The following is a 27,189-nucleotide window of genomic DNA, read 5'->3' as shown; positions in this document are numbered from 1 at the left end:
GCAATCTTTCATCCAAGCTGGGGGATTCCATGGATCGTACCAAGTAGTAATCGGAGCATTACAACCGCATTCGAACTCACTCTTCCTCTCAGGACATGTGGCTCGCCGGTGGTAATGATCCTTTAAACCACAGAGGTTGATGATGATGATGATGATGATGATGATGATGATGATGATGATGATGATGATGATGATGATGATGGTCCCACCTCATACCCCTACAACGGTTTGAGCGAGACGATTTATCTATTAAGATATTTATGTAATAACAGTGTAGCCAGGTGCAAAAGCAAATAACGAACTGGCTTCTAATACAGACATATCCAACTTTCAAGTGAATATCAACATTTTCAAAAAATGTCCAAGGCTCGTCCAAAACGTTTCCAACCCGAAAATTATCTGGACTTGATTAGGAATTGAACCTAATATTTAGCAGCACAGGCTGGTCAGAGTTGGTTCTAGATAACGATCTAGAACTACGAGGGAGATCCTGCAGAACTTTGGTGCTCGATATACAACTCCGCAACAAAGCGATGGTATACGAGTTCCAAAGTCCACAAGCAAACCCAAGCCTGTCCAGCTTCCGCTCCAAACAGAGGTGCTGGCCAAAACAGAGGCTCCACAACCCCCTTATTAAGCGTGCGACGTATTGCAGACTCTACCACTTGGCAGATTGAGTTATTTTTAGACACAAATTGTGCCTCTTCCTCCATCTACTGTAAAAACCATCGGCCGAAATGTTAATTTTTTAATTCCCAGTACCCAACAGTTGTGCTGATTTGGTTGTGTTTATTTTTTGTAAAATTAGACTCGATGTTAGATAGCGCCTTCCGTCTAATTCTGTCTAATGATATGTCTAATTTATTCAGTCATGGAAACATTTGTAAACATGCATTAGAAACGCATACAACGCAGAAAGTTTCCTGTTCTGGTTAGGTTCATTAATTTGATAAATGATGTGAAAGAATTAGTTTTAGACTGTTAGGCAATTTGATAAACTGAACCCACAACGCATTATACAACGTTTATTATTTTTTTAAATTTGCTAGTCCATAAAACTATTTGAATATACTAATACTACTAGAGGACCCGGCAAACTTTGTACTGCCACAAATTAGACTGAATATTTCAGATTATAAAATTCAGACGAACTGCGAGAGCTGCTGATTTTAAGAAAAAGGAGTGTACTAACGGTAGAATTTCGTTATTTTTTGACGATTCCAACGTTTGATGTAGTCGTTAAACACCGGATTTTCAGAGAACGTGAATATCTAACAAACGTATTAAGCCATTAGCAAGAAACGAAAATTTGACAAAATCTCAAAATTATTATCATCTACACGTTGGAAACATGTCGGTGTAAAAGTTAGTTTGTCAGTTCCCAATACCCAACGGTTGTGTTGGTATAAGTTACGTCGAGTCTTGTCTCATAAACCCTACTGATTGTTAACTTATTTTTTGTAAAAGTGAATTCGATGGCTTAAACAGCGCTAAATTGCGTCTGCTGCAGTTGATATTCTAATTATAGGTAACTAGCTGACCCGACAAACTTCGTATTGCCACAAATTAAACTATGTTGTACATAAATCGTGAATCTCGGATGACTTTTGTCACAATCTCGAGTTTTGCAAGTTTCTGAGGAGTTCATGGGTGTTTTAATATACAAATTTTCCTCACAGTAAAGTAGAAAACCATTCCCCCCATCGCTCAGCCTGATAAAATAAAGCGGATAGCATTTAAATATTCGCCATCATTACGAACCATTTCGCCGAATACCATTTTGCGGAACACCAATTCTCGGTTGACCATAACGCGGAATATAGAGTTTCGCAGAATACCATTTCGCGAAAAACCTTGCGCGGGATGTACCATTTCACGGAAAATCTTTTCGTAGAAAGTATCATTTCGCAGGGGTGACCCAACTGAAGGAAAGTAATAGAGGTCAGTAGATCTAGGAAAATAAATAAACCTAGATAGAGGTGATCTCTACGGGGGCCTGCCCCCCGCAGTGGCCGGCGCTTCCGACGGCAGGTCGCCGGCAACACTCGTGGCCTATGGCCGACTCGCGCTGAATTATCTAATGTTACTATTGATAGTTTTTGGTGGTCTTGTTATTGATTAATTTTTTATGAGTCTAAAATTTCTCGAGTTGATTAGCTTTTGAGGTACGCAAAAATTTCTGTTTTATTTGTATGAGAGTCCGCCTACCACAGGGGTGAGGGGTCTCAAACCATCATTAAAAAATTCCTGCCTCCAAAACCCCCCACATGCCAAATTTGGTTCCATTTGCTTGATTACTTCTAGAGTTATGTTTTGTATTTCATTTGTATAGGAGCCCCCCCCCCCCCTCCTAAAGCAGGGAGAGGTTTCAATTCACCATAGAAAACATTCTTGTCTTCAAAAACACCCACATGCCAAATTTTGTTCCATTTGCTTGATTGGTTCTCGTGTTATGAGGAAAGTTGTATTTCATGTGTATGGAGTCCCCCCTATTAAAAGGGAGAGGGGTCATAATTCCCCTCCTAAAGAGGGGAGGGGTCTCAATTTACCATAGAAAAAATTCATGCCTCCAAAAACACCCACATGCCAAATATGGTTCCATTTGCTTGAGTAGTTCTCGAATTATAAGGAAATTTGAATTTCATTTGTATGGGAGCCCCCCCCCCCTCCTAAACAGGTAAGGGGGCTCAATTCTTCATAGAAAAAATTCATTCCTCCAAAAACAACCACATGCCAAATATGGTTCCATTTGATTATTTAGCTCTCAAATTATGGGGGGAGGGGTCTCTAACCATCATAAGAACCTTCCCTGGCCCCAAAAAACCCTATATGCAAATTTTCACGCCGATCGGTTCAGTAGTTTTCGATTCTATAAGGAACATATGGACAGACAGACAGACAGAAATCCTTTTTTATAGGTATAGATGTTTAGTTAAAACCTTACTGAGAACCAGGGATGGTTCGATCACTTTGACTGAATTTTGATTCATTTGACAGTACCGTCTTAACGGGGCCAAATTGACAAAGTTATATATGAGATATTTGTAGAACAGGTTATTATCTATAATTTTGCGGAATAAAGTTTTGCTGTATCTTTTGTAGTTACGACGCTACAATGCTAGTATCTTGTTAGTGACTAAATGAACGTTCATTTAGTCACTGATGAGTTACTAGCGTTGTAGCAACGTAACTACAAACGATACAGCAAAACTTTGTTCAGAAAAATTGTAGATGAGAACTAGTTCTATAAATGTCCCATACATAACATTGTCATATTTGGCTCGGCAGAGACGGTACTGTCAAATGAATCAAAATTGAGTCAAGGTGATCGAACCATCCCTGCTGAGAACATAATCGTTACACCACCAACTATATTTTAATTGATGCTGAAATATATCATTGTTCCATTTAATGCTCTCAAACCTTTTTTGTTTGCTTTAGGAATTCGTCCCATTATCATCTTGTTATTCTGTATGCTGGTTCTTAAGTTAACCAACAATTTTTTGACACTCAAGTATATTTCCTTCATCACAATCAGTGGTTCATTTGGGATTCCTTGATAATTTAAAATTCAATTCAGTATTCTGATATGTATTCGATGTCAATAGGCATATGATTCTTGTTTTTAATAGATTTGTAAATTGATGGGTAAGGGGATTGGTGGAAATAATTGCATTGGCGAATCTAGATAGCTGTAATTTGCAAACTGTTTTAGTAATAATTTACTGATCAAGATGACTTCATTATTCCACAAAATGAATTGAATTTTATTTCCAACCGTCTCATCAAATATGTGAAAATGCTAATAAAAGTACATAACATTTGCTTTAAATCCATTTTTGCTCTCTTAGTTCCTTTGGTATTTCACGCTTTAAAATAATTTAACACAGAAGCGTAATTTTGTGAGATTTTGTACAGTTTTAAGGGGTGCAATTCTAAATAAAACGGGCAATTAGTTATGAACTGTAGTAAAATTTTCATTTACATCAGTACTTACACAATAGATTTGTTGCTGAATTGCTGGAAACGCTATTTTACTACATGTGTGACATGTATTCTTCATTTGATGATCGGGAACTGGCAATTTAGTCAATTTAGTGCTTAAACCATTTGTAAACCTGTATTGGATCTTCTAGATAAGCATACGATGTAAAAAGGCATATAACAGTTTTGTGTTTGTTTCATAAATTCGATAAATGAATACACGAATTAATTAAATGAGCGAATTTTTTTATTGACGTTTTAAACTTGTGCTTAGGTTTATCAATAAGTTGTAACTTAATGATAAGTTATTTCAGAAATTGCAAGAGCATAAAAATTGTTAAAAGCATTGTTACATGTAGCGATTTCAATGAAGGCAACCATGTGTTTATTTACCAGACAACGAACACGGTAACGGCGCCGCTAAAAATCAAACGATGATCGCAGCAAACACTGTTATGGCTATTGCAATGCGCTGTGGATTTTATATGGAAAACCAATTTTCTGAGTTTTCTAATCTTTCAAGTATATTTTCCGATTTTTCTCGCCGTAAAAACATAGCGGTGGGGAAAATAAACACAATAAAAAAAGATGGTGCAAATGGGACGCTCCGTTCTCAAGTGATGCGCGGTCGAACTTTTACACTCCTCTTTTATATAGAGTAAGGAGGGGTAAAAGTGCGATGAGGGTAAAAGTGCGATTCAATCAGTGCGGATTCCGAGTAAATTGACTACATTGGCATGGATGAGTGAGTACTTTGACAGCTTAAATCTATCATAAACATTTGTTGTTTACGAAGCATAGTTGCTGAGTTATGGGAAAATGTTATTTTAGAACGGTTTTGATGTAATATTTCGTTGTACGGCAAATACGATATCAATAGGAGGATATTACTTGTTGACAAATTGTAGCAGCGTTTTACATCACTCAGATATCTCTCTTGAAATTGCGGTGAGAAGAATTTACAAAATATATTTCGCTTTTCCATAATTTAATCAAACCCCGTGAAGCGCCTAGCGGGGCAAAAGTTCGATTTACTGACGGGGTAAAAGTTCGATTCTTGGATCGAGAATAGGGATGCTATACCGGTTTTACCGAGACCGGTTTTACCGGTATTACCGGGTTATTTTCCAATACCGAATTACCGGTTTTTCCACGATCAAAAACCGGTATTTTCGGTATTTTTTTTTTGCATCATCAAATAATAACTCACTAAGCCTGAATCGCTGGTAAAACTTTTGAAGCATAGAGTAAACTTAATTTCACGATTGAACCAGAGTGCCTCGTGTTTTTCAAGCAGCCGTCTCCATTCAACTCATTCCACTCCATGGGCTACTCGTCGCCAATTTTCCATTTGTCTCAGAAGTCGCAAATTTGATCGAGCCATTTTGCACGTTGAGCCCCTCTGTTCCTGGTGCCGATGGGGTCGTTGAAGAGAACTGTCTTCCGGCATCTTCGACGTGTCCATCCCACCGTAGCCTACCGACATTCGTCAGCTGTACGATGAATCTCCCCGAGCAATGCTTTTAGCTCGTGATTTATGCGCTTCTGCCACTCTCTGCTTTCAGTTTGTACTCCACCAAATATCATCTGTATCATCTTCCGACCAAACACGGCAAGGGCGCGTATTTTCACCGTGAGCGATGTCACAGCTTCAAGTCCGTAAAGAACTACCGGTTAAATAAGGGTTTTGTACATTGTCTGCTTCGTACGGCGGCGTATGCTTCTTGATCTTAGCTTATGTTATGCTTATGTTTAGTTAGAATAACCTGTTGGCAGGGCTGAGACAATTCTGCGGGCTTCAATCATCGCTTCGATCGTTTCTGTCCGATCTGAGAAGCAATGATTCGCTTTACTTATGCGATGAGGAATTCATGAAAAAAGAAGATCTTGTCGCAGTGCTAGAACCAGTCTGCTGCTGTCGAATTGCTGTACCGGAATTATTGCAAACTTTACGAACTACGAACTCTAAACTACTCTCGGAACACCTTTCAGGTACCGCACAACTGGTGTTCGAGTTACTGTATCGGTAGAATTTCAGAGAAAGCTCGTATATTTAAATTTATTCGTTTTACAATTAACCGCACTATTCGGGATGACTTTGTAGTATTCTTCAAGGCTTCAAGGATGTTTTGAAAACAAAATTCTGCAAGGTGTTATTATTTTAAGTCAATGGAATAAATTCAGCAACCGAGTAGGCAGAGGAACCAAATCAACTGAACTTCCAGTTATAATTTATCATAAATGTCAGTATTCAGTAAACTCTTGAACAAGGGTTTTCCTAGTTACATTTCTAATTTACCACTAGGAATTGTTCTTTCTTTCTCTGTGGACACCGAATGAAGATTCTCTACCTCCGGAAGATTTTCATTAAAATTTGTTCTCGTTTAAAAGATGGCACGGTAAATACTCTTCGCATTGTTAAATATTATTATTTTAATGAACTAGCTCAATTAAAAAAATTGAGTACCATTAATTATGGAAAGATTCTCTTCAAATCATAGAATTTTTAAATGCAGTTTTCAAATGTTAATTTTTACCGGTTTTTTACCGGTTTTACCGGTATTGCATTTATCAATACCGAAAAACCGGTTTTCAAAATACCCCCCGGTATTGGCATCTCTAATCGAGAATCTAACTCATTTTACTGACGGGGCGACGACACTATGCAAGTCCTTGCGACTTGCAAGGTACTGCGCGCGACGCTGTTCGTTTGTCAGCAGGGTTGCCACATGCACAGATTATTCTGTGTTTAACAGATATTTGAAAGAAATCACCTGTACAGAATCTGTATGCATAGAATACAGATTTTTGCCAAATTACACAGATTAAACAGATTTTTGAGCTTTTACATAAGAGTGAAAGAGACGGAAATAGTCAGCAAAATGACTCTCTATCTCTTTCACTCTCATTGTTTTGCATTAGACAGATTTTTGCACAGATATTTTTCCTCGCTGTACAGATTGTCAGATTTTTCCAACAAAAAACACAGAATTATATGTGGCATCCCTGTTTGTCAGCGTTATGCTGGTCATTGTTTCATATGTCTGTTGGTCATACTGGTGTAATGGCCATATTTTAACTTGCCATATATATGAAAACATATAAACTGACAAGGCTGCCAGTCATATAAATTGGCCAAATTTATATGGCATAGTGTAATAGCTCTTGCCATACCTTGCGTGTCATATTGATATATGAGCCATATTTCATATGGCACCATCGACCATATTTATATGCTAGTGTAATAGTACCTTTATAGCCGCGATTCTGAACGGGGTTTGTTAGTTGCGCAACGTCGACCAGCGTACCTAGTCCACCCCTGGCTGAATCGATTGCGAACTGCGGCCGCACCTAGCGACTGACAGAAGGATCGTCAGCGAAATGTCACTTACAAACGTTAAAGTCATGACAAAGAGGCAGAAAAAAGATAAAAGAGAACACTAGCACGTGAAAGTTCATTAAAATCGTTTCTCTGCTTAATATTAAAATTTTCGGCCTTAATTGCATAATTTTCATTATTAAATCTATTGTTTGATTCGTTGGCTTAATGCTAAATATCTAATCTATATTGGTAAGAGTTTAAATAGTTCTTAAATTAAAATTTAATCAATATATTAAACCTATTAGAATAGAACCGAAGGTGAATATAAGGCGTTGGCGAACTAAGCTAAATTGTTAATCGGAACACACAGAAGGGTAAAACTTAAAATACCTACTTAGTTTAACGTAAAATTGGTTCTAAAAATGATTCTAAAAATTAAAAACTAGGTTCCTACACACATTCAGTGCAGTAAAGACGCCGAAGTTGATTCTGTTGCGCGATAGCGAAGAGCTACTATTGTAAGTGACAATAATTATGTGAGGAATCTCTCTAACCTAATGTTTATATATCTACCTCGTAGGAATTTGTAATTCTTCTTCATCTCAAATAAAAGTCTTCACAAACGTAGAAGCCGCACTATCTATCGCCAACAATTTACAAATTCAATATCAGGAAAGAGGAATGGCGAGTCGAAAAACGAGCGACGGTTCCCAGAAGCAACGATCCCCCGGTGCGAAGGGTAGTTCAACCAATGTTGGTGGTACGTATGCGGGCAACGTGAACCATCCGGAGATGGCAAATCATCCGGAGACGACGAGACAATTGGAGAGTGTCGTCCAGCTTGATCCAAAGCTTCAGCTGGTGTCGGCAGTACCGGAAACGGTAGTCCAACCTCCAAGTGAGTCTTATTCGACGGTCGCACCCCCTCCTAGCCAACAGGTAACCCTTACCGAAATGGTGAGTACCGCAAAAGGAGCTATTCCCAAAACTCCCACAGCACAAATTAGTGCGAAGCAGAATAAAAATAAACGCATATCAGTCCCTGCCATCATTACGACTAATGCCTTCGTTCGACGAAATCCCCCACGTCGCGTTCGCGAAATCCGAGTCAGGCAAAACCCCCCGCGTCGCGTTCGCAAAAATCGAGTCAGTAGTTGCGGATTATGCGATGATCCCGACAATATCAGAATGGTACAGTGTGACGAATGCGATTCGTGGTACCATTTCTCGTGTGTCGATGTGAGTCAGTCAGTGGAGGAGATAAGCTGGTCGTGCCCCAGATGTGCAAGTGAGTTTTCAATTAAGACCCCCAGTGCAGTGCAGACAGGAAAAATTGCCACTGTAATCCAGGAAAGTACCAAGCAGCTGTCGCAGCACAATCTACCCCCCATCGATGCAGTTTCGGTCAAATCGACTGGAAAGTCGAGCAAGCGTAGCGATAAAAAGAGAATCGAGCTACAATTGCAGAAACTCAAGGAGGAGAGGAAATGCCAGTTGCAGTATTTGGATCAGAAGTATAGCCTGCTGCAGGAGTTGGAGGGTGAGACTTCATCCCAGGCCAGCGATCCGGATTCCATTCTGGAGAATGCGTCGAAAGTACAGCAGTGGATTGATAACACGGAGAAGTGTGGTGATGATTCCGGCCTCCCCGATGCAGATCCGGAAGACGAACGGGTACCGAACAAATCACAGGAGATCCAGGTAGTCAGGTTTCCACCCCAAGCGCCGCAGGTAGGAGCCGTCAACGACGTTGAGAAGGCTCAACAAATCAACAATCAGTTGATTTTCGACCGACGAGGTCCGCCCGTAGTTAAAACGGACATATCATCCAGGAACGTTCAAAGTAACAGGTGTACCCTTCCGCGACCGCAAGTTGGCCTTTCGGATGCTGAAGGTATTTCGGCGCTTACAATCTCCGAGTTGTGGAAACAGTGGTGCGATAGGTTTCTACCCCCTGTAGACCAGAACAGAACCATCGACCGACAAATTCCACCGATAAATACACGTGAGGAACCCGCACCAACGCACCGCCCTGAGGTGCCTGCGCCACCTGTGAGCCGGAGCATTATCAGAACCTTCGCTGAGGGAGAATTCATCCCTGGACAAGGATCTACTCCAGTCCCTCAAACACAGCGTAGGAATACACCACCGGCGGTTGGGATCGAAGGTGAAAACACTGTGTACCTGTTGAATCGGAGTCAGCTGGCCGCCAGACAGGCCGTTTCAAAAGACTTACCGGACTTTGGCGGAACACCAGAAGACTGGCCACTCTTTTTCTCGATTTTCAATTCGTCCACACAGCTCTGTGGATTCTCGAACGAGGAAAACATGCTCAGGTTGCGGAAATGCCTCAAAGGCAAGGCGTTGGACGCTGTCAAGTGCCGTTTGCTCCATCCATCGAATGTGCATGGAGTGATGGCCACTCTCAAGATGTTATGCGGACGGCCAGAGACGATTATACAAGCAATCGTTAAGAAGATCCGTTCACTGCCGTCTCCTAGCATCGAAAGGCTGGATACTGTGATCCAGTTTGCCCTCAACGTGGAAAATCTAGTTGCGACAGTCGAAGCCTGTGAGATAGCAGATTTTATGTACAACGCTTCCCTGAGGTACGAGTTGGTGGAAAGGTTGCCGCCGACGTTGAAGCTGGACTGGGCTAAAAGCTCCCGAAGCAATCCTAATCCAAACCTTCTGGACTTCAGTTCGTGGCTACGCTCTATCGCTGAGGATGCCAGCGCCGTTTCAATTGCTACGGGCAGTGATCACCGTCCTAGGATTTCGAAGAGAGACGGCTACTTGAATCTTCACTCCGAAGAGGACTACCAGTCGCCGAGAAAGCCGTCGGTCTCTGCAGAGTGCAGTAAGCCTACTTCTAAGGAGCCCGCCAGAGAATGCGTGGGCTGCAAAGGAAATTGTTCGACCTTAGCGCAGTGTAAGCGGTTCAAAGATCTCAGCTATGACTCGAGGTGGGCAGTTGTACGGGAGTTTAAGGTGTGTCGAAAGTGTCTACGGAGGCATAACGGTCCATGCAAGCAAAACAAGGCGTGCGGGGTTGACGGCTGTTCCTTCCTTCACCATTCACTTCTCCACGACGCAAAAAGGTATTCATCGGCTTCATCTGCTGCTCCGGCCTCAACGCCTCCACAGCACCGCGGGGATCAAGCTACAAATAGCTGTAACGTACACCAATGCCAGTCTGAAATCCTGTTCAGAATCGTGCCAGTTGTACTTCACGGGCCTTCGAAGGTAGTGCAAACTTACGCCTTTGTTGACGATGGATCAGAACTCACATTGATGGAGGACAGTCTGGCCAGAGAACTAGGAGTAGAAGGACCTACGAAGTCCCTATGTCTCCGATGGACTGGAGGTACTAACCGAATGGAAAGCCAGTCGCAAAAGGTAAACTTCTACATCTCCAGCGTCATGAATCCCATTAAGAAGTTCCAGCTCTCCGAAGTGCACACTGTGGGAAGCTTAGAACTTCGACCGCAAACGTTACGGATACCTGAGCTGCAGGAAAAGTATCGTCATCTGCAAGGCTTGCCGCTGGAATCATATCAAGAGGTCAGCCCGCGACTTCTCATCGGTCTGGACCACGCAAGCTTGGGCAACGTGATGAAGTGCCGCGAGGGCAAATCGAACGAACCAATAGCAGTCAAGACGCGCCTGGGCTGGATGATCTACGGGCGCTGCTCCAGGACAACGAATGGTGGAAGTCACATTAATCACCACAGCATTCAAATCTGTCAGTGCGAATCCAAATCTGACAAGGAGCTGCATGAGGCCATGAAAGAGTACTTTTCACTGGAAAGCCTTGGCATCAGTAAGCCGAACAAACTACTGCTATCCAACGACGACCAAAGAGCGACTGAGCTGCTGCAAATGCTAACACGACGTACGAATGGACGCTACGAGTCCGGCCTTCTCTGGCGATATGACAACGTCCGGCTTCCGGACAGCAGATCGATGGCGCTACGACGGTGGGAATGCCTTGATCGGCGAATGCAGAAGGATGCGAATCTAGCACTGGCGCTAAACGCGAAAGTGAACGATTATTTGGCCAAGGGCTATATCAGGAAACTTTCAGCAAAGGAACTAGAGATGAGACGTGACCGAGTTTGGTACCTTCCGATGTTTCCTGTAGTCAATCCCAACAAACCAGGCAAAACAAGGCTTGTTTGGGATGCGGCAGCGACTTCGTACGGAGTATCTTTGAATTCCGTGCTTCTCAAAGGACCCGATCAGTTGACCTCTCTCCTATCTGTCCTAGTAAGATTTCGGGAGTTTCGTGTGGCTGTCTCCGGGGACATCCGGGAAATGTTCCATCAAGTGAGGATGAGACCGGAGGATCAGCACTGCCAACGCTTCCTGTGGAAGGAGAATGAAGCAGACACAGCTCCCAGCACGTATGTCATGCAAGTAATGTCGTTCGGCGCGAGCTGCTCTCCAAGCACCGCTCAGTATGTAAAAAACACCCACGCGATGCAATTTGAGCAGGAGTATCCAAAAGCCGTCCATGCCATTGTTCATCAGCATTACGTGGACGACATGCTGATCAGTGCTGAGACAGTGGAGAATGCAATCCAGCTGGCGACGGATGTGAAGCGAATCCACGAATCTGGCGGGTTTGAAATACGAAATTGGGTGTCCAACTCATCGACGGTAGGTGCTGCGCTAGACGGAGAAGAAACCAAAGAGAAAAACCTGAGCATGGGAGATGCAGATACCACTGAAAAGGTGCTCGGAATGTGGTGGAATACTGCAGCGGACTGCTTTACATACAAGCTGTCTCCCCGCCATGAAGCTGACCTGCTGTCTGGGCGTAAACGGCCTACAAAACGCGAGGTGCTGAGGACCTTGATGACGGTATTCGACCCGCTGGGGTTGATCAGTCACTTCCTGATGTTTCTCCGAAGCCTACTGCAGGAGATCTGGAGAGCATCCGTCGACTGGGACGAGCAGATTCACGATTCCCACTTTGAAAAGTGGCTCACCTGGCTGCGGGTCCTCCCACGTGTCTCAGATATCAAGATTCCCCGCTGTTACCGGATTACCACATCACCAGAAGGCACCGTGCAAATGCATACCCTCGTGGACGCGAGCGAGAATGGTTTCGCGGCCGTCGTCTATTTACGTTTCCAGGAAGGAAGTACAGTGGATGTTGCGCTAGCTGGGGCGAAAACCAGAGTTGCACCGTTGAAATTTCTTTCTATACCGCGATCTGAACTACAGGCTGCCGTTCTAGGAGTCAGACTGGCGGACTCTATTCTAGGATCCCTGTCGATCAAGGTTCAAAAGCGCTATTTCTGGACAGATTCCAGGGACGTCTTATGCTGGCTGCATTCGGATCATCGGCGCTACAGCCAGTATGTGGGCGCACGGATTAGCGAGATCCTTGAAACGACGGATCTACGGGAATGGCGGTGGGTTCCTACTAAGTTGAACGTGGCGGACGATGGGACCAAATGGAAGAGTACTCCCGACCTAAGCAACTCTAGCCGATGGTTCTGTGGACCTGACTTTCTTCGGGAAACAGAAAGTGAATGGCCGGCAACGCCGCAGTCCATCGCAGTCACCGATACAGAGCTTCGACCGCATCTTCATCTTCACTTCAAGGTTTTCGAGCCGATCATCGACACAAGCCGCTTCAGCAAGTGGTCTATCCTCCGGAAGACTACGGCGTACGTATTCCGAGCTATCAGCAACATGCAGCGAACAATGCGAAAGACTTCCAAAGCCTGCGGACCACTCACGCACGACGAGCTGGTCAAGGCCGAATGCTACCTGTACCAGATAGCACAAAGGAGCGTGTACGGAGAGGAGCTTGCAATCCTATCTAGCCTTCGAGAATCACATGGAAAGCAAATCCCCAAGAACAGCCCTCTGTTCCGCGTCTGTCCGTTTATGGACGAAAAGGGACTCCTTAGGGTTCGTGGGAGAACCAGCGCTTGCCAGTTCATCGACAGTAGCATCGCTAATCCCATTATCCTTCCTCGGGAGCACAGCATCACCAGGCTCATCATGCTGGACGTCCATCAGCGGTTCCTGCACCAGAACCACGAGACTGTTCTAAATGAGCTGAAACAACGCTACTACGTTCCTAGAATGAAATCCGTCTACAAGTCCGTCCGGAATAGTTGCCAAACCTGCAAAAACGAACGAGCTCGTCCACAAGCGCCGCTGATGAGTAATTTGCCGCCGTCACGCCTTGCAGCCTACAGCAAACCTTTCAACCACATGGGGGTGGATTACTTCGGCCCAATGACAGTTTCCGTTGGCCGTCGAGTGGAAAAACGCTGGGGGGTCTTAGCCACTTGCTTGACTGTACGTGCTATCCATCTGGAAGTTGTGCACTCGCTCACAACTGACTCGTGTATAATGGCGTTACGTAATGTGATGGGCAGGAGGGGGGTGCCGGCCGCTATATACAGCGACCGTGGTACGAACTTCGTGGGCGCCAACAGGGAACTACAAACCGCACTCGAAGAATTGAACCACGATGAAATCGTGGCAGAATTCACCTCACCGCAGACGACTTGGAGCTTCATCCCCCCCATGTCTCCTCACATGGGCGGATCTTGGGAGAGGTTGATTCGTACCGTTAAACAGAACCTGGAGAAACTGCTACCAAACCGACTGCCTTCCGATGAAACGCTGCGAAGTACACTCATAGAAGTGGAATACATAGTGAACTCGAGGCCTTTGACCGATATCCCTCTCGATGATGATCAATCTCCCGTGCTGACACCAAACCACTTCCTCATCGGATCATCGAGTGGTGTGCTTCCATGGACCTGCTTCGACGACAGCCCTGCCCGGCAGAAACAGAACTGGTGCCTTTCACAGAGCATCGCGAACCGGTTTTGGAAGCAATGGTTGCACGATTATCTTCCCTCGCTGACCCGTAGAACGAAATGGTACAAAGAAGTGAAACCAATCAAGATCAACGACGTCGTGGTTATCGTCGATAACAGGTTTCCTCGAAACTGCTGGCCCAAAGGCCGAGTCATCGCTACCAAAATAGCAACCGACGGACAAGTGAGGTGTGCCACAGTACAAACCGTTCATGGTGTATACGAGCGACCGGCTGTAAAGCTCGCGGTGCTCGACGTTGGCGTAGGATGTAATGCAACTCAGAAGGATCTTCGATGCATTAAAGGGGGGAGTGTTAGTTGCGCAACGTCGACCAGCGTACCTAGTCCACCCCTGGCTGAATCGATTGCGAACTGCGGCCGCACCTAGCGACTGACAGAAGGATCGTCAGCGAAATGTCACTTACAAACGTTAAAGTCATGACAAAGAGGCAGAAAAAAGATAAAAGAGAACACTAGCACGTGAAAGTTCATTAAAATCGTTTCTCTGCTTAATATTAAAATTTTCGGCCTTAATTGCATAATTTTCATTATTAAATCTATTGTTTGATTCGTTGGCTTAATGCTAAATATCTAATCTATATTGGTAAGAGTTTAAATAGTTCTTAAATTAAAATTTAATCAATATATTAAACCTATTAGAATAGAACCGAAGGTGAATATAAGGCGTTGGCGAACTAAGCTAAATTGTTAATCGGAACACACAGAAGGGTAAAACTTAAAATACCTACTTAGTTTAACGTAAAATTGGTTCTAAAAATGATTCTAAAAATTAAAAACTAGGTTCCTACACACATTCAGTGCAGTAAAGACGCCGAAGTTGATTCTGTTGCGCGATAGCGAAGAGCTACTATTGTAAGTGACAATAATTATGTGAGGAATCTCTCTAACCTAATGTTTATATATCTACCTCGTAGGAATTTGTAATTCTTCTTCATCTCAAATAAAAGTCTTCACAAACGTAGAAGCCGCACTATCTATCGCCAACAGGGTTGTTCGGGGAAAGGTTTCGTTTCTATCTCGGTGCGAAAAAATTCCAATTTGTTTTAAACGAAATTTTTATAACAACCAAAAAATATTTTTGTTTCAAAACGAAATTCTATTTGAATCACGAAAATAACAGTTTTGAATTAAAAGTAAAGTATTGTCAAATTGAGTTTTCGATATAACAATAAATATTTTCATTTCAATCATACATATCAATTTGAAACAAAATGAATTTTTTGTTTGTGCGTAAAACAACCATAAATGTGGTTGAAACTACATTTTTACCTTTGTTGTAGAGTAAGGAGGGGTAAAAATGCGGTTTAATGATTTATCGGTGCAGATTCCGAGTAAATTGACTACATTGGCATTAATGGGTGACTACTTTGACAGATTGAATCTAACGTAAACTTTGATTGCTTACGAAGCATAGTTGCTGAGTTATGTGCAAATGTTATTTTAGGGCGGTTTTGATGTAATTTTTTGTTATACGGGTAATACGATATCAACAGGAGGATATTACTTGATGAAAATTTCTAACAATGCTTTACATAACTCGCATATCTGTTTTGCGATGCATGGACGAGGCAAAAATGTATAGCTAATTATATACAGCTTTTGGCACTATATTACAGATACTAGAAATGGAAGATCTGTAGAAAACTGTGTGCTCTACAGATATTGGTCGAAGGAAAACAATGTTTTTCCGCTGATGAAACAAAAAACAAACGTTTGGGAAAGTTTCGATCTGTCGGAGGCTGCAATACACCAGCGCAAAATAGGAAAGGTGTAAATTGAGAATATTCCTTACCGAAACATACCGCAGATTGAAGATAATATAGTTTTGTTAGCTACTGCTGTGCTAATTTCATGGATTCGAGCTTCGCACTTTTGCCCCGCGGTATTCGTACTTTTGCCCCGCTAGTGGGGTAAAAGTGCGAATCGACACTCGATCAGAAGAATGAAGAATTTATTTTCGATAACACTGTTGTTCCAGATGATTTATAGTTGAATGTAAGGACATTAAGTAGCTGCATCACTATAAAATATATTCTGCTGTTGTCCTTCTTTATATCTCGCGAAAATTGGTGACAACTTCAAACATCGCACTTATGCCCCGCCCTACTCTATATAAGATAAGATATGAATATTGCATATCATATTACGGGCAGCTACAGCAAACGAAATTAGGCGTTATCTAAAGCTATCGAGTTTACTTTTACAAAAAAACAGCCAGCTTAACTGTTGAGTGCTATAAATTGACTTGAATTGAATTGAAGCAACTGGCCGTGCAATTGTCCTGTACTCTAACAGCTGGCTTCGAAGTATGTCGTAAAAAAACAGAAGGTCAAATTTCGATAACGGAATGTAGCCCCTAGGCTTTGCTTTGCTTTGTTATAAATTGAAAAATCAACATTTTCCACGTATTTCCTATGAATATTTGGCAATAAGTTTTAGGTTTCTGCAAAGATTACTATTTCTAACTAATGGTTTAACACAGTTGTAACGAACAGATGTTCTGTGAAAATCCGGCACAGTTATTCAATCAAAGTTATCAAAGTCATCAACATGTTTGTTTGCCCAGCAACTTCATAGTGAACGTGACGCCGGTTGATTTGCACCGATAATAATCATAGCAATCTAAAACATTGCGTTACGACGAATGGCGGGAAAAGTAAAATATCGGTTTTTTACTATTTTCCAGCTTTTCGCGTAGATTTTCATTTTTTTTGCACATAAACCTGACGGAAACCAAAACACACCAACTAGAAAAAGAATTATGCAATTCCGTTCAGCCGTTCTTGAGTTTATCCCTTACAAACAAACGCACCAATTTGGTTTTATTATATATACAGTCAACCAAAAAAGTATTCGGACAGCAGCGCATAAAATTTTCTCTTAGTAATTTAGCACAGTATTTTTGCAAAGAATGGTAACACATATTTTTTAAAACAATGTTTAACTAAAGCATATTTAGATGCACAACAAAAATTCGGGGAAAAGCTTTCCGTTTCGAAGATAGGGTACATATAGTTTGAATGCCTCAAAAATGCAGCCAAAAAAGTATTCGGACAGTTAACTATTAGTTGAAACAAATGTCCTTTCTCGCTCATCTACTACCTCGTAGGACCATTTACAATCTTGATGACCTGTTTTAATCTGTTTGGGATAAAATTAACAATTTTTCAAATATCCCTCTGTGAATTGCTGACCATTTTTTTACAAGAGCTCGGTTTAAGTCATTGTGATAAGAAAACGAATGATTTCTCATTTAGAAATAAAATTATCTAAAAAGATGTTCAAAAGGGTTCAAATCTAGACTGAATGCTGATGTTTCGAAAGCTCTAGGACAATTGAATGGTGCCTACCGCTTACAATTATCGACAGTATGTTTAGTTTCAACATTTCGGTACAATATATATGTACCGCACAATTACAATTTTACTTTAATTTCACCTAAAGTTGTTCAGATAATTGAGTTTACACTTAGTTCGCAATTTTAATGTGTTGTATACGATTGCTCATAACTTTTGAATTAAACGTCCAATCAAAAAACAAATCAATAGTGATCTATTAGGCTATATTACCTTTCAAATGAGAATAATAAATCATCGCATAAATCGGTTCAGCCAACTCTGAGAAACAGGCAATCATTTGTATCTAGTCAAAACAGGTTTTTTAAGGCTAGCTTTTAAACTGCTTGTCCGTTTTCAATAAAACTTCGTAAAAAGTTTAGCAATAGCAAGAGCTTTCGTTTGGTACTAAGATCGTTAAAATTGGTTGCGTAGTTCCGGAGAAACGCGTGTCACGTAGTTTTCACATTTTTGCTTATAACTTTTAAACGAAACGTCGGACCGCAAAGCAATTCAATAGTGATATACTAGGCAATAATAGGGTAAATGATTTTGAAATGGACCTAGTCGAATTCTGATCTTGAATGGACCTATTTTTAAATAAGAATTTTAGGATATAATTATCAAGTCTTTGTACTGTATTTAGCTTTTATGTTTATCTTTAATCATTTCTGAACGTAAATATATTAAAATTAAATTAAAATTATAGCCAAAACCACTTTATTGCCGCTTATTTAAAAGTAGCTGTTTTTCAGCGTTTTGGCAGTCACCATAGAGTATTTTCAAACTGTTACTACCCGGAACCCTTCTGGTTTGAAATAAAACAATACTCTTAAAATGATGCTAAAATATGTGTAATTTCAATTTAGGTATTTAAAAATTCAGTAAAACTAGTAAAATCTTCAAATTCCTTAAAAATGTTAACTCCCTTTTTTGATCTTGAATGGACCTAGTATTGATTTTAGAATGGACCTAGTTTTGCGCTCCGAGACATCACTGCCGGTAGCTATCATTGCCTACCACCAACGAACACGCCGTTGTATATTCCATAAAACTGCTTGTTGTCACTATAGTATCTCCGTTTATAATTAATCTATAAGCACGGGATATTGAAAGTAGGCTTGATTTATAGCCTAAATAAAAACTTAATTATATTGATAAAACTAACTATCACTCATCCTTTTTCGTAGTTGCTTCATAGTGTTTGTACATTGTAGCCTCTAGTTTTGAAACTAAAAAGTCTTCCTAATTAGTTAGCTAACATATGTCATTTTATGCTTAAAATAATATAAACTTAATTTGTACAAAATCAGTATTGTACAAAAATTTTAACCATCATTGATTAAAAGATAAGATGGATCAAAAGATAAGAGGGATACTAACTGCCTTCTGTTAAGGGGGCATAGTACCTTTTCAATTTTTTAAAACCTAAATTTTTTTTATTGATTATTTCGAAAGATTAACATTTTGACCATATGTGTTTGAAGTCGTTTGCATGAATTCCAAATATTGACAAAGTTACAGCTATTTGTACCGCGCATGTCTGGAGCGATTAAACAACGAGTAAAAACTTCAGCGTTGTTTTTCTCGAAACCAGGTTTTGAAAGTCGGTACCATAAATATCTCAAGAACGGCTCAAGCAATTCTTATGATTCTTTTTTTGATTGAAAGCCAACAAAATTATCTAGTGTTTGACCCATCCTTTTCTTGATATTGTAATTTTTGGATTTTTTAGAAATGTTTAAAGTCAATTTTTTCGCTTAAAAACCATACTTTTATGTTTCAATGTCCGCCATTTTGTTGTGTGTTCGAATTCTAAAAAAGGATGGATCAAACACGAGATAATTTAATGTTCGTTCATCTCGTTTTGGAATTTTTCAATTCGGATAAGCCCCCCCCAGCGCCAATCCATGGTACCACAATTCATGGTTTTTTTGAACGACTATCTTCAAGGAGCCGTAGGGGCAAGGGGTAGAGGTTCCCTTATGAAAACAAAATTGCAAATATTAGTATAAAATGCAATGTTTCAAATGCAAAAAACCCGATTCAATTTGCCTTTCGCGTTATCGAGAAAAAATTCTTTGAAATTAGGCAAAAAATATGGTGTAAAAGGTACTATGCCCCTTAAAAAAGAGCTATTTTTGCTTCATTTGCATTTAGCACAAAACCAGTTACACTTAAATTTTTCAATTGGATTTTACGTATTTGTTTTAGTACGAAGCAAAAGTGTAATCTATATAATCTATATAAGTAATCTATATAAGTAGAGCAAAATTTTCCCAATTTATTCGCCCTATGTAAAAAAATTCCCAAATTATGCTAAACGGGACAATTCTTGTATCATTAAAAGTAATGCACAGAAGAATGAAACAAGTTATTTGAGAATACAATTCTGAAGATTTATATATAGCTTTATTGTTTAGGAAACTCTAATATTGGAACTTCGAATTGAGAATTCGAAGCTAATATTCCAAACTCTATTTAAAGTGGTTATCCCTGCTAGATAGTTAACTACGGGCAACATCGTAAAAATGGTTGGAATCAAAATTTTTTTCATGGACAAATAACGCCCTGTATTTTCCATATAAATACAGCAAAAAGTTTTGCTGTAAGTTTAAGTTTTGACAAAACTCAGATGAGAAATAGTTTAAACACGTTAATCAAGCGTATACCAAAGCTTCAAAACACCTTTAGCGCGCTGACCGAAAACCCTAAGGTCAATAAAATTCAACCGGATCCTGTAGTCACAAAATCAGACTCGTCTGAGTAAAAAGAAGCAGCCACTTCTGATGGTTAAGAACGCCAACTTCCTCACCCTCGTGAAACTTTGTGATGCCCAACCGCCCTACAAAATTACCCGGTTTGGCAATAAAATCATCTGTGTGTCAATGGAGGATTTAGAAATTAGATAAAGGCCTGGATAAAAATATGGTGCAAAAAATATAAAATTTGGATCAATATCTGGACCATTTTCGAACTGGATATGCCTAAAAAAATAATATTGTATTTGATAATTTTCTAGTTTAGTTAAAATAATTATGAGGCTCAGAATAAAGTAAAATTAGGCCATTACAAATATTTTATAAAGTTTTTGTCCTTCCGGTGTTGGGCCACTAAAGGGGGGGGGACAAAGTGAATTTTTTAATCAAGCAAAAAACATGGGTTTGAAGCAGTTTCAGCGTGAAAACCAAATCTGTTCTTGCTTTTAATATATACGTATATACGTTATTATTTTCCATGCAAAAATGTACGAAAAAAGGCAAAAACGAGAGAATTTTTTTTGGACGATTTTCGGAAACTGCGAATTCGAATTTCCATTTCTGTTTCGTGCTAGAAGTGTTAAGTACACTCATTTTTCGAGTTTTTCAGGCTGTAGAGCCCACGGACAATTGATTTTATACTCATATCCTCCAAATTTTTTTTAGCCACACGATTTTTCAAGTCAATTTCCAAAGGGGGGGGGGGGGGGTTGACAAAAACTTAAAAAATATTTTGCAAAGGCCTTATATTCCGCCGATAAGTAAGCAGGTTGACTTCACATCACCTTTTGGTCGATTGACAGATAGATTAAAAATCAGTTTAGTAAAATATTCAAAATCATGCAACCGTACTAACGTTGTACTACATCATCCGTGGTCGTATCTTATACACAACCCCTCTGATTTTTTTCTTGGGGGATGTAAAGTTTTCTTTAAGCACCTCTCCCCTCTGACTTGTGACAAAATTAATACCTCCTTGTCCACCGGAATTGAGTGACTCTGAGATCTAAAATATTCATTTTTGAAACTTCCTATTTTCTATCTGGTACAGTTCTTCATCGACTATCATTTAAAATTAAAACCTAGTATCTAAGCTTACCTTTAAACCTAGTAGAATTACCAAGTCTAATTTTTTCAAGCACCATTTACAGTATGATTTCAAATTTGACAACAAATGCGTGTCGCCTATGTTGCCAAAATCGAAACCGTGGCAAAATCTAGACCATTTTTTAACTGAAAAAATTGCATATAAATGTGTCAAAAATTGAATAATTACCACTAATTAACGAATTTTTCACGATTGCGACGGTTTTACATTCAAAATGTTCGACAGAGGCTGTCGCAAACCTTTAGATGCTTTGCAGTAAGACGTAGTCTTACGTCAGCAAAAGTCTGACCTTTCGAAATATGTAGTCACTAAATAAAAACTCGAACCCCACTGTACTTGATAAACTACGTTTAATACAAGTTATATTACATATTTTTAATGAATGGTTTAAATTTTTGAAACTAATAGGCGACATAATTTTTTTATGACGTGGAAATCGTTTCAACCATATCTGAACAACAGGTAATAATAAATTCCCAATATACAAATGTCACACACAGATACATACACAACGCATATCAAGTCACTGAAACATTGTTCAATTATTGGGCTGACATAAAAACAAGACCCTCGGTGACTGTGACCGATTTCAAATTTTTCAACCGACTTTCATACCTTTCTAACAGAGTATAAGAAAGGTAAAAGCTGTTCAACCTTGTGTCCTATTAATAAATAACAGTAGTATAGTTGTACTATTAAAAAAAATTCTTTGTTATTATTTTGTTCATTTACATGGAAGAAACTATGACAATCCTAATTTAGGTCCATTTCAAAATCAAAAATAGGTCCAATTCAAGATCATGTTGGGTCCATTCAAGATCAAAAAAAGGCTTTGGCAAAAAACGATATATTTAATAAAAGTTTCATCAATTATACATTTTTAAAGTACTGATAATGTAGAAAAAAGGTGGTACTTTCCAACAAATAGTAACATCACCACATATTATTTATAAATGACGAGTAAATTGAGCAGGAGTGCGAGTGGTGGTGTTAAAAAGCGCTAAATAGGTCCATTCAAGATCAATTACCCACCATTCTTTGAAAAAATACTGTGCAAAATTTCTAAAAAAAAATTTTATGCGCTGCTGTCCGAATACTTTTTTGGTTGACTGTAGAAGATATATTTAAAGTTGTTTTGTATACTCTGGCTTGAGAACGAAACCTATAGAAAGTGCGTATGACCGCACATACCAAAGCATGTCGTCGCGTCAAAGTAAATACATAATAGCCAAAAGAGTTTGTTTGTTTTGATTGGTGGTTTGTTTACGTTTTCACGGAAGGCGCGGCGTATGTATAGTTCACAATCCCAGTAACGGCGAAACTAAATGATTTTAACAAAATCCGTTTTTCATCTTTGAGTGCGATTTTCTCTTGTTCGTTATTTGTAACATGGGACAGATACCCTTCCAGTGGCAGTTCAGTTCTTCTACCGTTTCATATCATAAGCTTTCATCCCATCATCCACTCATCCAAACTTTCTGATCCAATCCTTTACTTTATATACTTTATATACAGTACTTTATATATTTCAGCAATGTCACAGAAGGACGAAATGGTAGTACTATGCAACAATTCAAAAATATGACGGATGGCAACTACACATTCATTATACGCAGTTCTAACAGTGAAGGTGACTCAATGCAGTACAGCAAACTATTGATACCTAGTAAAATTTATCGCATTCCGAAACCGGAAATTGTGAAGCTTTTATCCGATTCAGGTCGATACTTACTTTCATGGAAAGCAACCCATGAACAGATTCTGAAAGTAACTTCGTATACAGTGTTTTGGTGTAATTCTAGTAGCAATTCGCCCAATGATTGTAACGGTTCCATAAACTTTGTATACGTTGACGCTGATCAACTGTCCTATGAATTAAGTAATGTTAGCTCGACATTGAATTTTGCTGTTGCCGCAAACTCAAAGGAACTATCATCTGGTATGGTATGGGCATCTTGTACAGCAACACAAAAAAATGATATAGGTAAATTGAAAACAATTTGGATACCATCCATGCAGTCTACATACATAGATTTGGAGTGGAAATTAGAATGTGGCGATAGTGCCATCGTAGAAGGTTATAAGATAATATATTGTCCTATCAGTTCACCACGCGATCAGACTTGCAAAACACAGGAAAAATCTCTCAATATTACTGGTACAACTTCCCATCGAATTAGTGGATTGAGACCATACGTTACTTATAAAATACAAGTATCAATGTACTCAAAATCCAGAATCGGCCCACGAAGCGAACCACTTTTTAATACTACATTGGAAGCAGGTTAGTGTATAACTATTTTTCATGTAACTAATAGCGTCTGAAGCTTTTGTGCTTGATCTAGTATTATTGTTATTATTGGTAATATAATAATTGAAATACATTAACTACTAGTCACCTGAGCAAAGTGTGATGTTATTGTGTACTAACAGCTGACCCGACAAACTTCGTATTGCCACAAATTAAACTATGTTGTATATAAGTCGTGAATCTCGGATGACCTTTGTCACTATCTGGAGTTTTGCAAGTTTCTGAAGAGTTCATTAGTAGTTTAATATACAAATTTGCAATTTTTCTGCACAGTAAAGTAGAAAACAACTCCTCCCATTACCTAGCCTGGTAAAATAAAGCGGATAGCATTTGAATATTCGCCATGATTATATAACACTAGCTGACCCGACAAACTTCGTATTGCCACAAATTAACCTGTGTTGTACATAAATCATGAATCTCGGATGATCTTTGTCACTATCTCGAGTTTTGCAAGCCCCCCAGTGGGCGGCGCTTCCGACGGCGGGTCACCGGCAGCACTCGCGACCGGCTCGTCCTGAATGATCTAGTGTTACTATAGATAGTTTTTGTGGTCTTGTTATTGATTAATGTTTTATGGAAGAGTCTCGAATTTCTCGAGTTGGATTAGTTTTTGAGTTTCGCAAAAATTTCTCGAATTATGAGGAAATTTGTATTTCATTTGTGTAGAAGCCCCCCCTCTTGAAGTGTGGAAGGATCCTAATTCACCGTAGAAAATATTTTTGCCTCCAAAAACCTCCACATGCCGAATTTGGTGCTATTTGCTTGATTAGTTCTCGAGTTATGGGGAAATTTGTATTTCATTTGTATTGGAGCCCCCCCTCCTAATGTGGGAAGAGGTCCTAATTCATCACAGAAAAAATTCTTGCCTCCAAAAACACCTACACGCCAAATTTGGTTCCATTTGCTGGATTAGTTCTCGAGTTATGAGGAAATTTGTATTTCGTTTGTATAGGACCCCCCCCCCTCCTAAAGTGGGGAGGGGTCCCAATTCATCATTGAAGAAAAAATTGTCTCCAAAAACACACATATGCCAAATTTGGTTCAATTCGCTTGATTAGTTCTCGAGTTATGAGGAAATTTGTATTTCATTTGTACAGGAGCCCCTCCTCTTAAAGTGGGGAGGGGTCCTAATTCACCATAGAAAATTTTCTTGCTCTCGAAAACCTTCACATGCCAAATTTGGTTGCATTTGCTTGATTAGTTCTCGAGTTATAAGGAAATTTGTATGGAAGCCCCCCCTCTTAAAGGGGAGAGGAGTTATAATTCCTCTTATAAAGAGGGGAGGGGTCTCAATTCACCATAGAATAAATTCTTGTCACCAAAAAAAACACCCACATGCCAAATGTTGTTCTATTTGCTTGATTAGTTCTCGAGTTAAGAGGAAATTTGTATTTCATTTGTACAGGAGCCCCCCCTCTTAGAGTGGGGAGGGGTCCTAATTCACCGTAGAAAATTTTCCTGCCCTCGAAAACCTTCACATGCCAAATTTGGTTCCATTTGCTTGATTAGTTCTCGAGTTATGAGGAAATTTGTATGGAAGCCCCCCCTCTTAAAGGGGAGAGGAGTTACAATTCCCCTTATAAAGAGGGAGGGGTCTCAATTTACCATAGAATAAATTCTTGTCACCGAAAACACCCACATGCCAAATTTGGTTCTATTTGCTTGATTAGTTCTCGAGTTATGAGGAAATTTGTATTTCATTTGTATAGGAGCCCCCCCCTCCTAAAGTGGGGAGAGGTTCTTATTCATCTTAGAAAAAATTCTTGCCTCCAAAAACACCTACATGCCAAATTTGGTTCCATTTGCTGGATTAGCTCTCGAGTTATAAGGAAATTTGTATTTCGTTTGTATAGGAGCCCCCCCCCACTTAAAGTGGGGAGGGGTCCCAATTCATCATAGAAAAAAATTTTGTCTCCAAAAACACACACATGCCAAATTTGGTTCCATTTGCTTGATTAGTTCTCGAGTTATGAGGAAATTAGTATTTCATTTGTACAGGAGCCCCCCCTCTTAAAGTGAGGAGGGGTCCTAATTCAACATAGAAAATTTTCTTGCCCTCGAAAACTTTCACATGCCAAATTTGGTTCCATTTGCTTGATTAGTTCTCGAGTTATGAGGAAATTTGTATGGAAACCCCCCCCTCTTAAAGGGGAGAGGAGTTATAATTCCCCTTATAAAGAGGGGAGGGGTCTCAAATTACCCTACAATAAATTCTTGTCACCGAAAACACCCACATGCCAAATTTGGTTCTATTTGCTTGATTAGTTCTCGAGTTATGCAGAAATTTGTGTTTCATTTGTATGGGAGCCCCCCCTCTTAGTGGGGGGAGGGGTCTCTAACCATCACTAAAACCTTTCCTGGCCCCAAAAACCTCTACATGCAAATTTTCGCGCCGATTGGTTCAGTAGTTTTTGATTCTATAAGGAACACAGGACAGACAGACAGACAGACAGACAGAAATACTTCTTTATAGGTATAGATTTCGCCGACTACCATTTTGCGGAACACTACTTCATGGTTGACCATAACGCGGAATACCATTTCGTGAAAAACCTTACGCGGGATGTACCATTTCACGGAAAATCTTTTCGTAGAAAGTAGTGTTTCGCAAGGGTGATCCTCTCCTTACTCGCTGTCGCTCATTCGGTCCCATCTGAAGGAAAGTAATAGAGGTCAGTAGACCTAGGATAACAAAAAAAACCTTGAAAGAGGTAGGTTGCCCCCCACGCTTCCGACGGCGGGTCGCCGACAACACTCGCGGCCTGACATGTGACAATAAACCCATTCTCCGGGTCAAATACACAACAAAAACTTTAAGTGAAGTGAAAAACGCCACACCACGAGTTGTACAGTAACTTGAACAACAACATAGCTTGGTGCGAACTGTTGAGAAATTTGACGTCCGACACATTTTGCGCCACCTGGCAATGACACTATTTGAGAAAATTTGTATTTATTTTGTATGTGAGCTCCCCTCTTATAGGGGGAGGGGTCATAATTACTCTCCTAAAGAGGGGATAGGTCTTAATTCACTATAGAAAAAACATTGCCTCCGAAAACTCTCACATGCCAAATTTGATTCCATTTGCTTGATTAGTTCTCGAGTTATGAGGAAATTTGTGTTTCATTTGTATTGGAGTCCCCCCTTCTAAAGAGGAGAGGGGTCCTAATTCATCATATGAAAAATTCTTGCTTCTTTGTATTTCATTTGTATGGGACCCCTTTCTCTTGAAAGAGGAGAGGGCATAATTCCCCTCCTAAAGAGGGGAGGGGTCTCAATTCCCCATAGAAAAAAATCTTATCTCCAAAAACACCCACTTGCCAAATTGGTTCCATTTGCTTGATTAGTTCTTGAGTTATGCAGAAATTTGTGTTTCATTTGTATGGGAGCCCCCCTCTTAGGGGGGAGGGGACCGTAACTAGGCGACCCAGGCCCCGAAAACTACTGCATGCAAATTTTCATGCCGTTCGGTTCAGTAGCCTTCGAGTCTA

The 27,189-nt window shown here is 40.2% G+C and overlaps 1 protein-coding gene across 3 annotated transcripts in view; it reads left to right on the top strand.

Annotated features, from left to right (window-relative positions):
- The window catches only part of LOC128738215 (cytokine receptor-like), a 357,136-nt gene that overhangs the window by 195,368 nt on the left and 134,579 nt on the right, over positions 1-27,189 (top strand). For all 3 annotated transcript variants that reach the window (XM_053833187.1, XM_053833189.1, XM_053833188.1), the window contains one exon: positions 22,916-23,667. In XM_053833187.1, coding sequence (XP_053689162.1) covers positions 22,916-23,667 — 752 coding nt within the window. The remainder of the gene's footprint in view (positions 1-22,915; positions 23,668-27,189) is intronic.

The sequence above is a fragment of the Sabethes cyaneus genome, chromosome 2, assembly GCF_943734655.1.
Source record: "Sabethes cyaneus chromosome 2, idSabCyanKW18_F2, whole genome shotgun sequence".
In the NCBI taxonomy this organism is placed as follows: domain Eukaryota; kingdom Metazoa; phylum Arthropoda; class Insecta; order Diptera; family Culicidae; genus Sabethes; species Sabethes cyaneus.
Note: the sequence above shows the minus strand (reverse complement) of the source record. Positions and strands in the feature narration are given on the sequence as shown.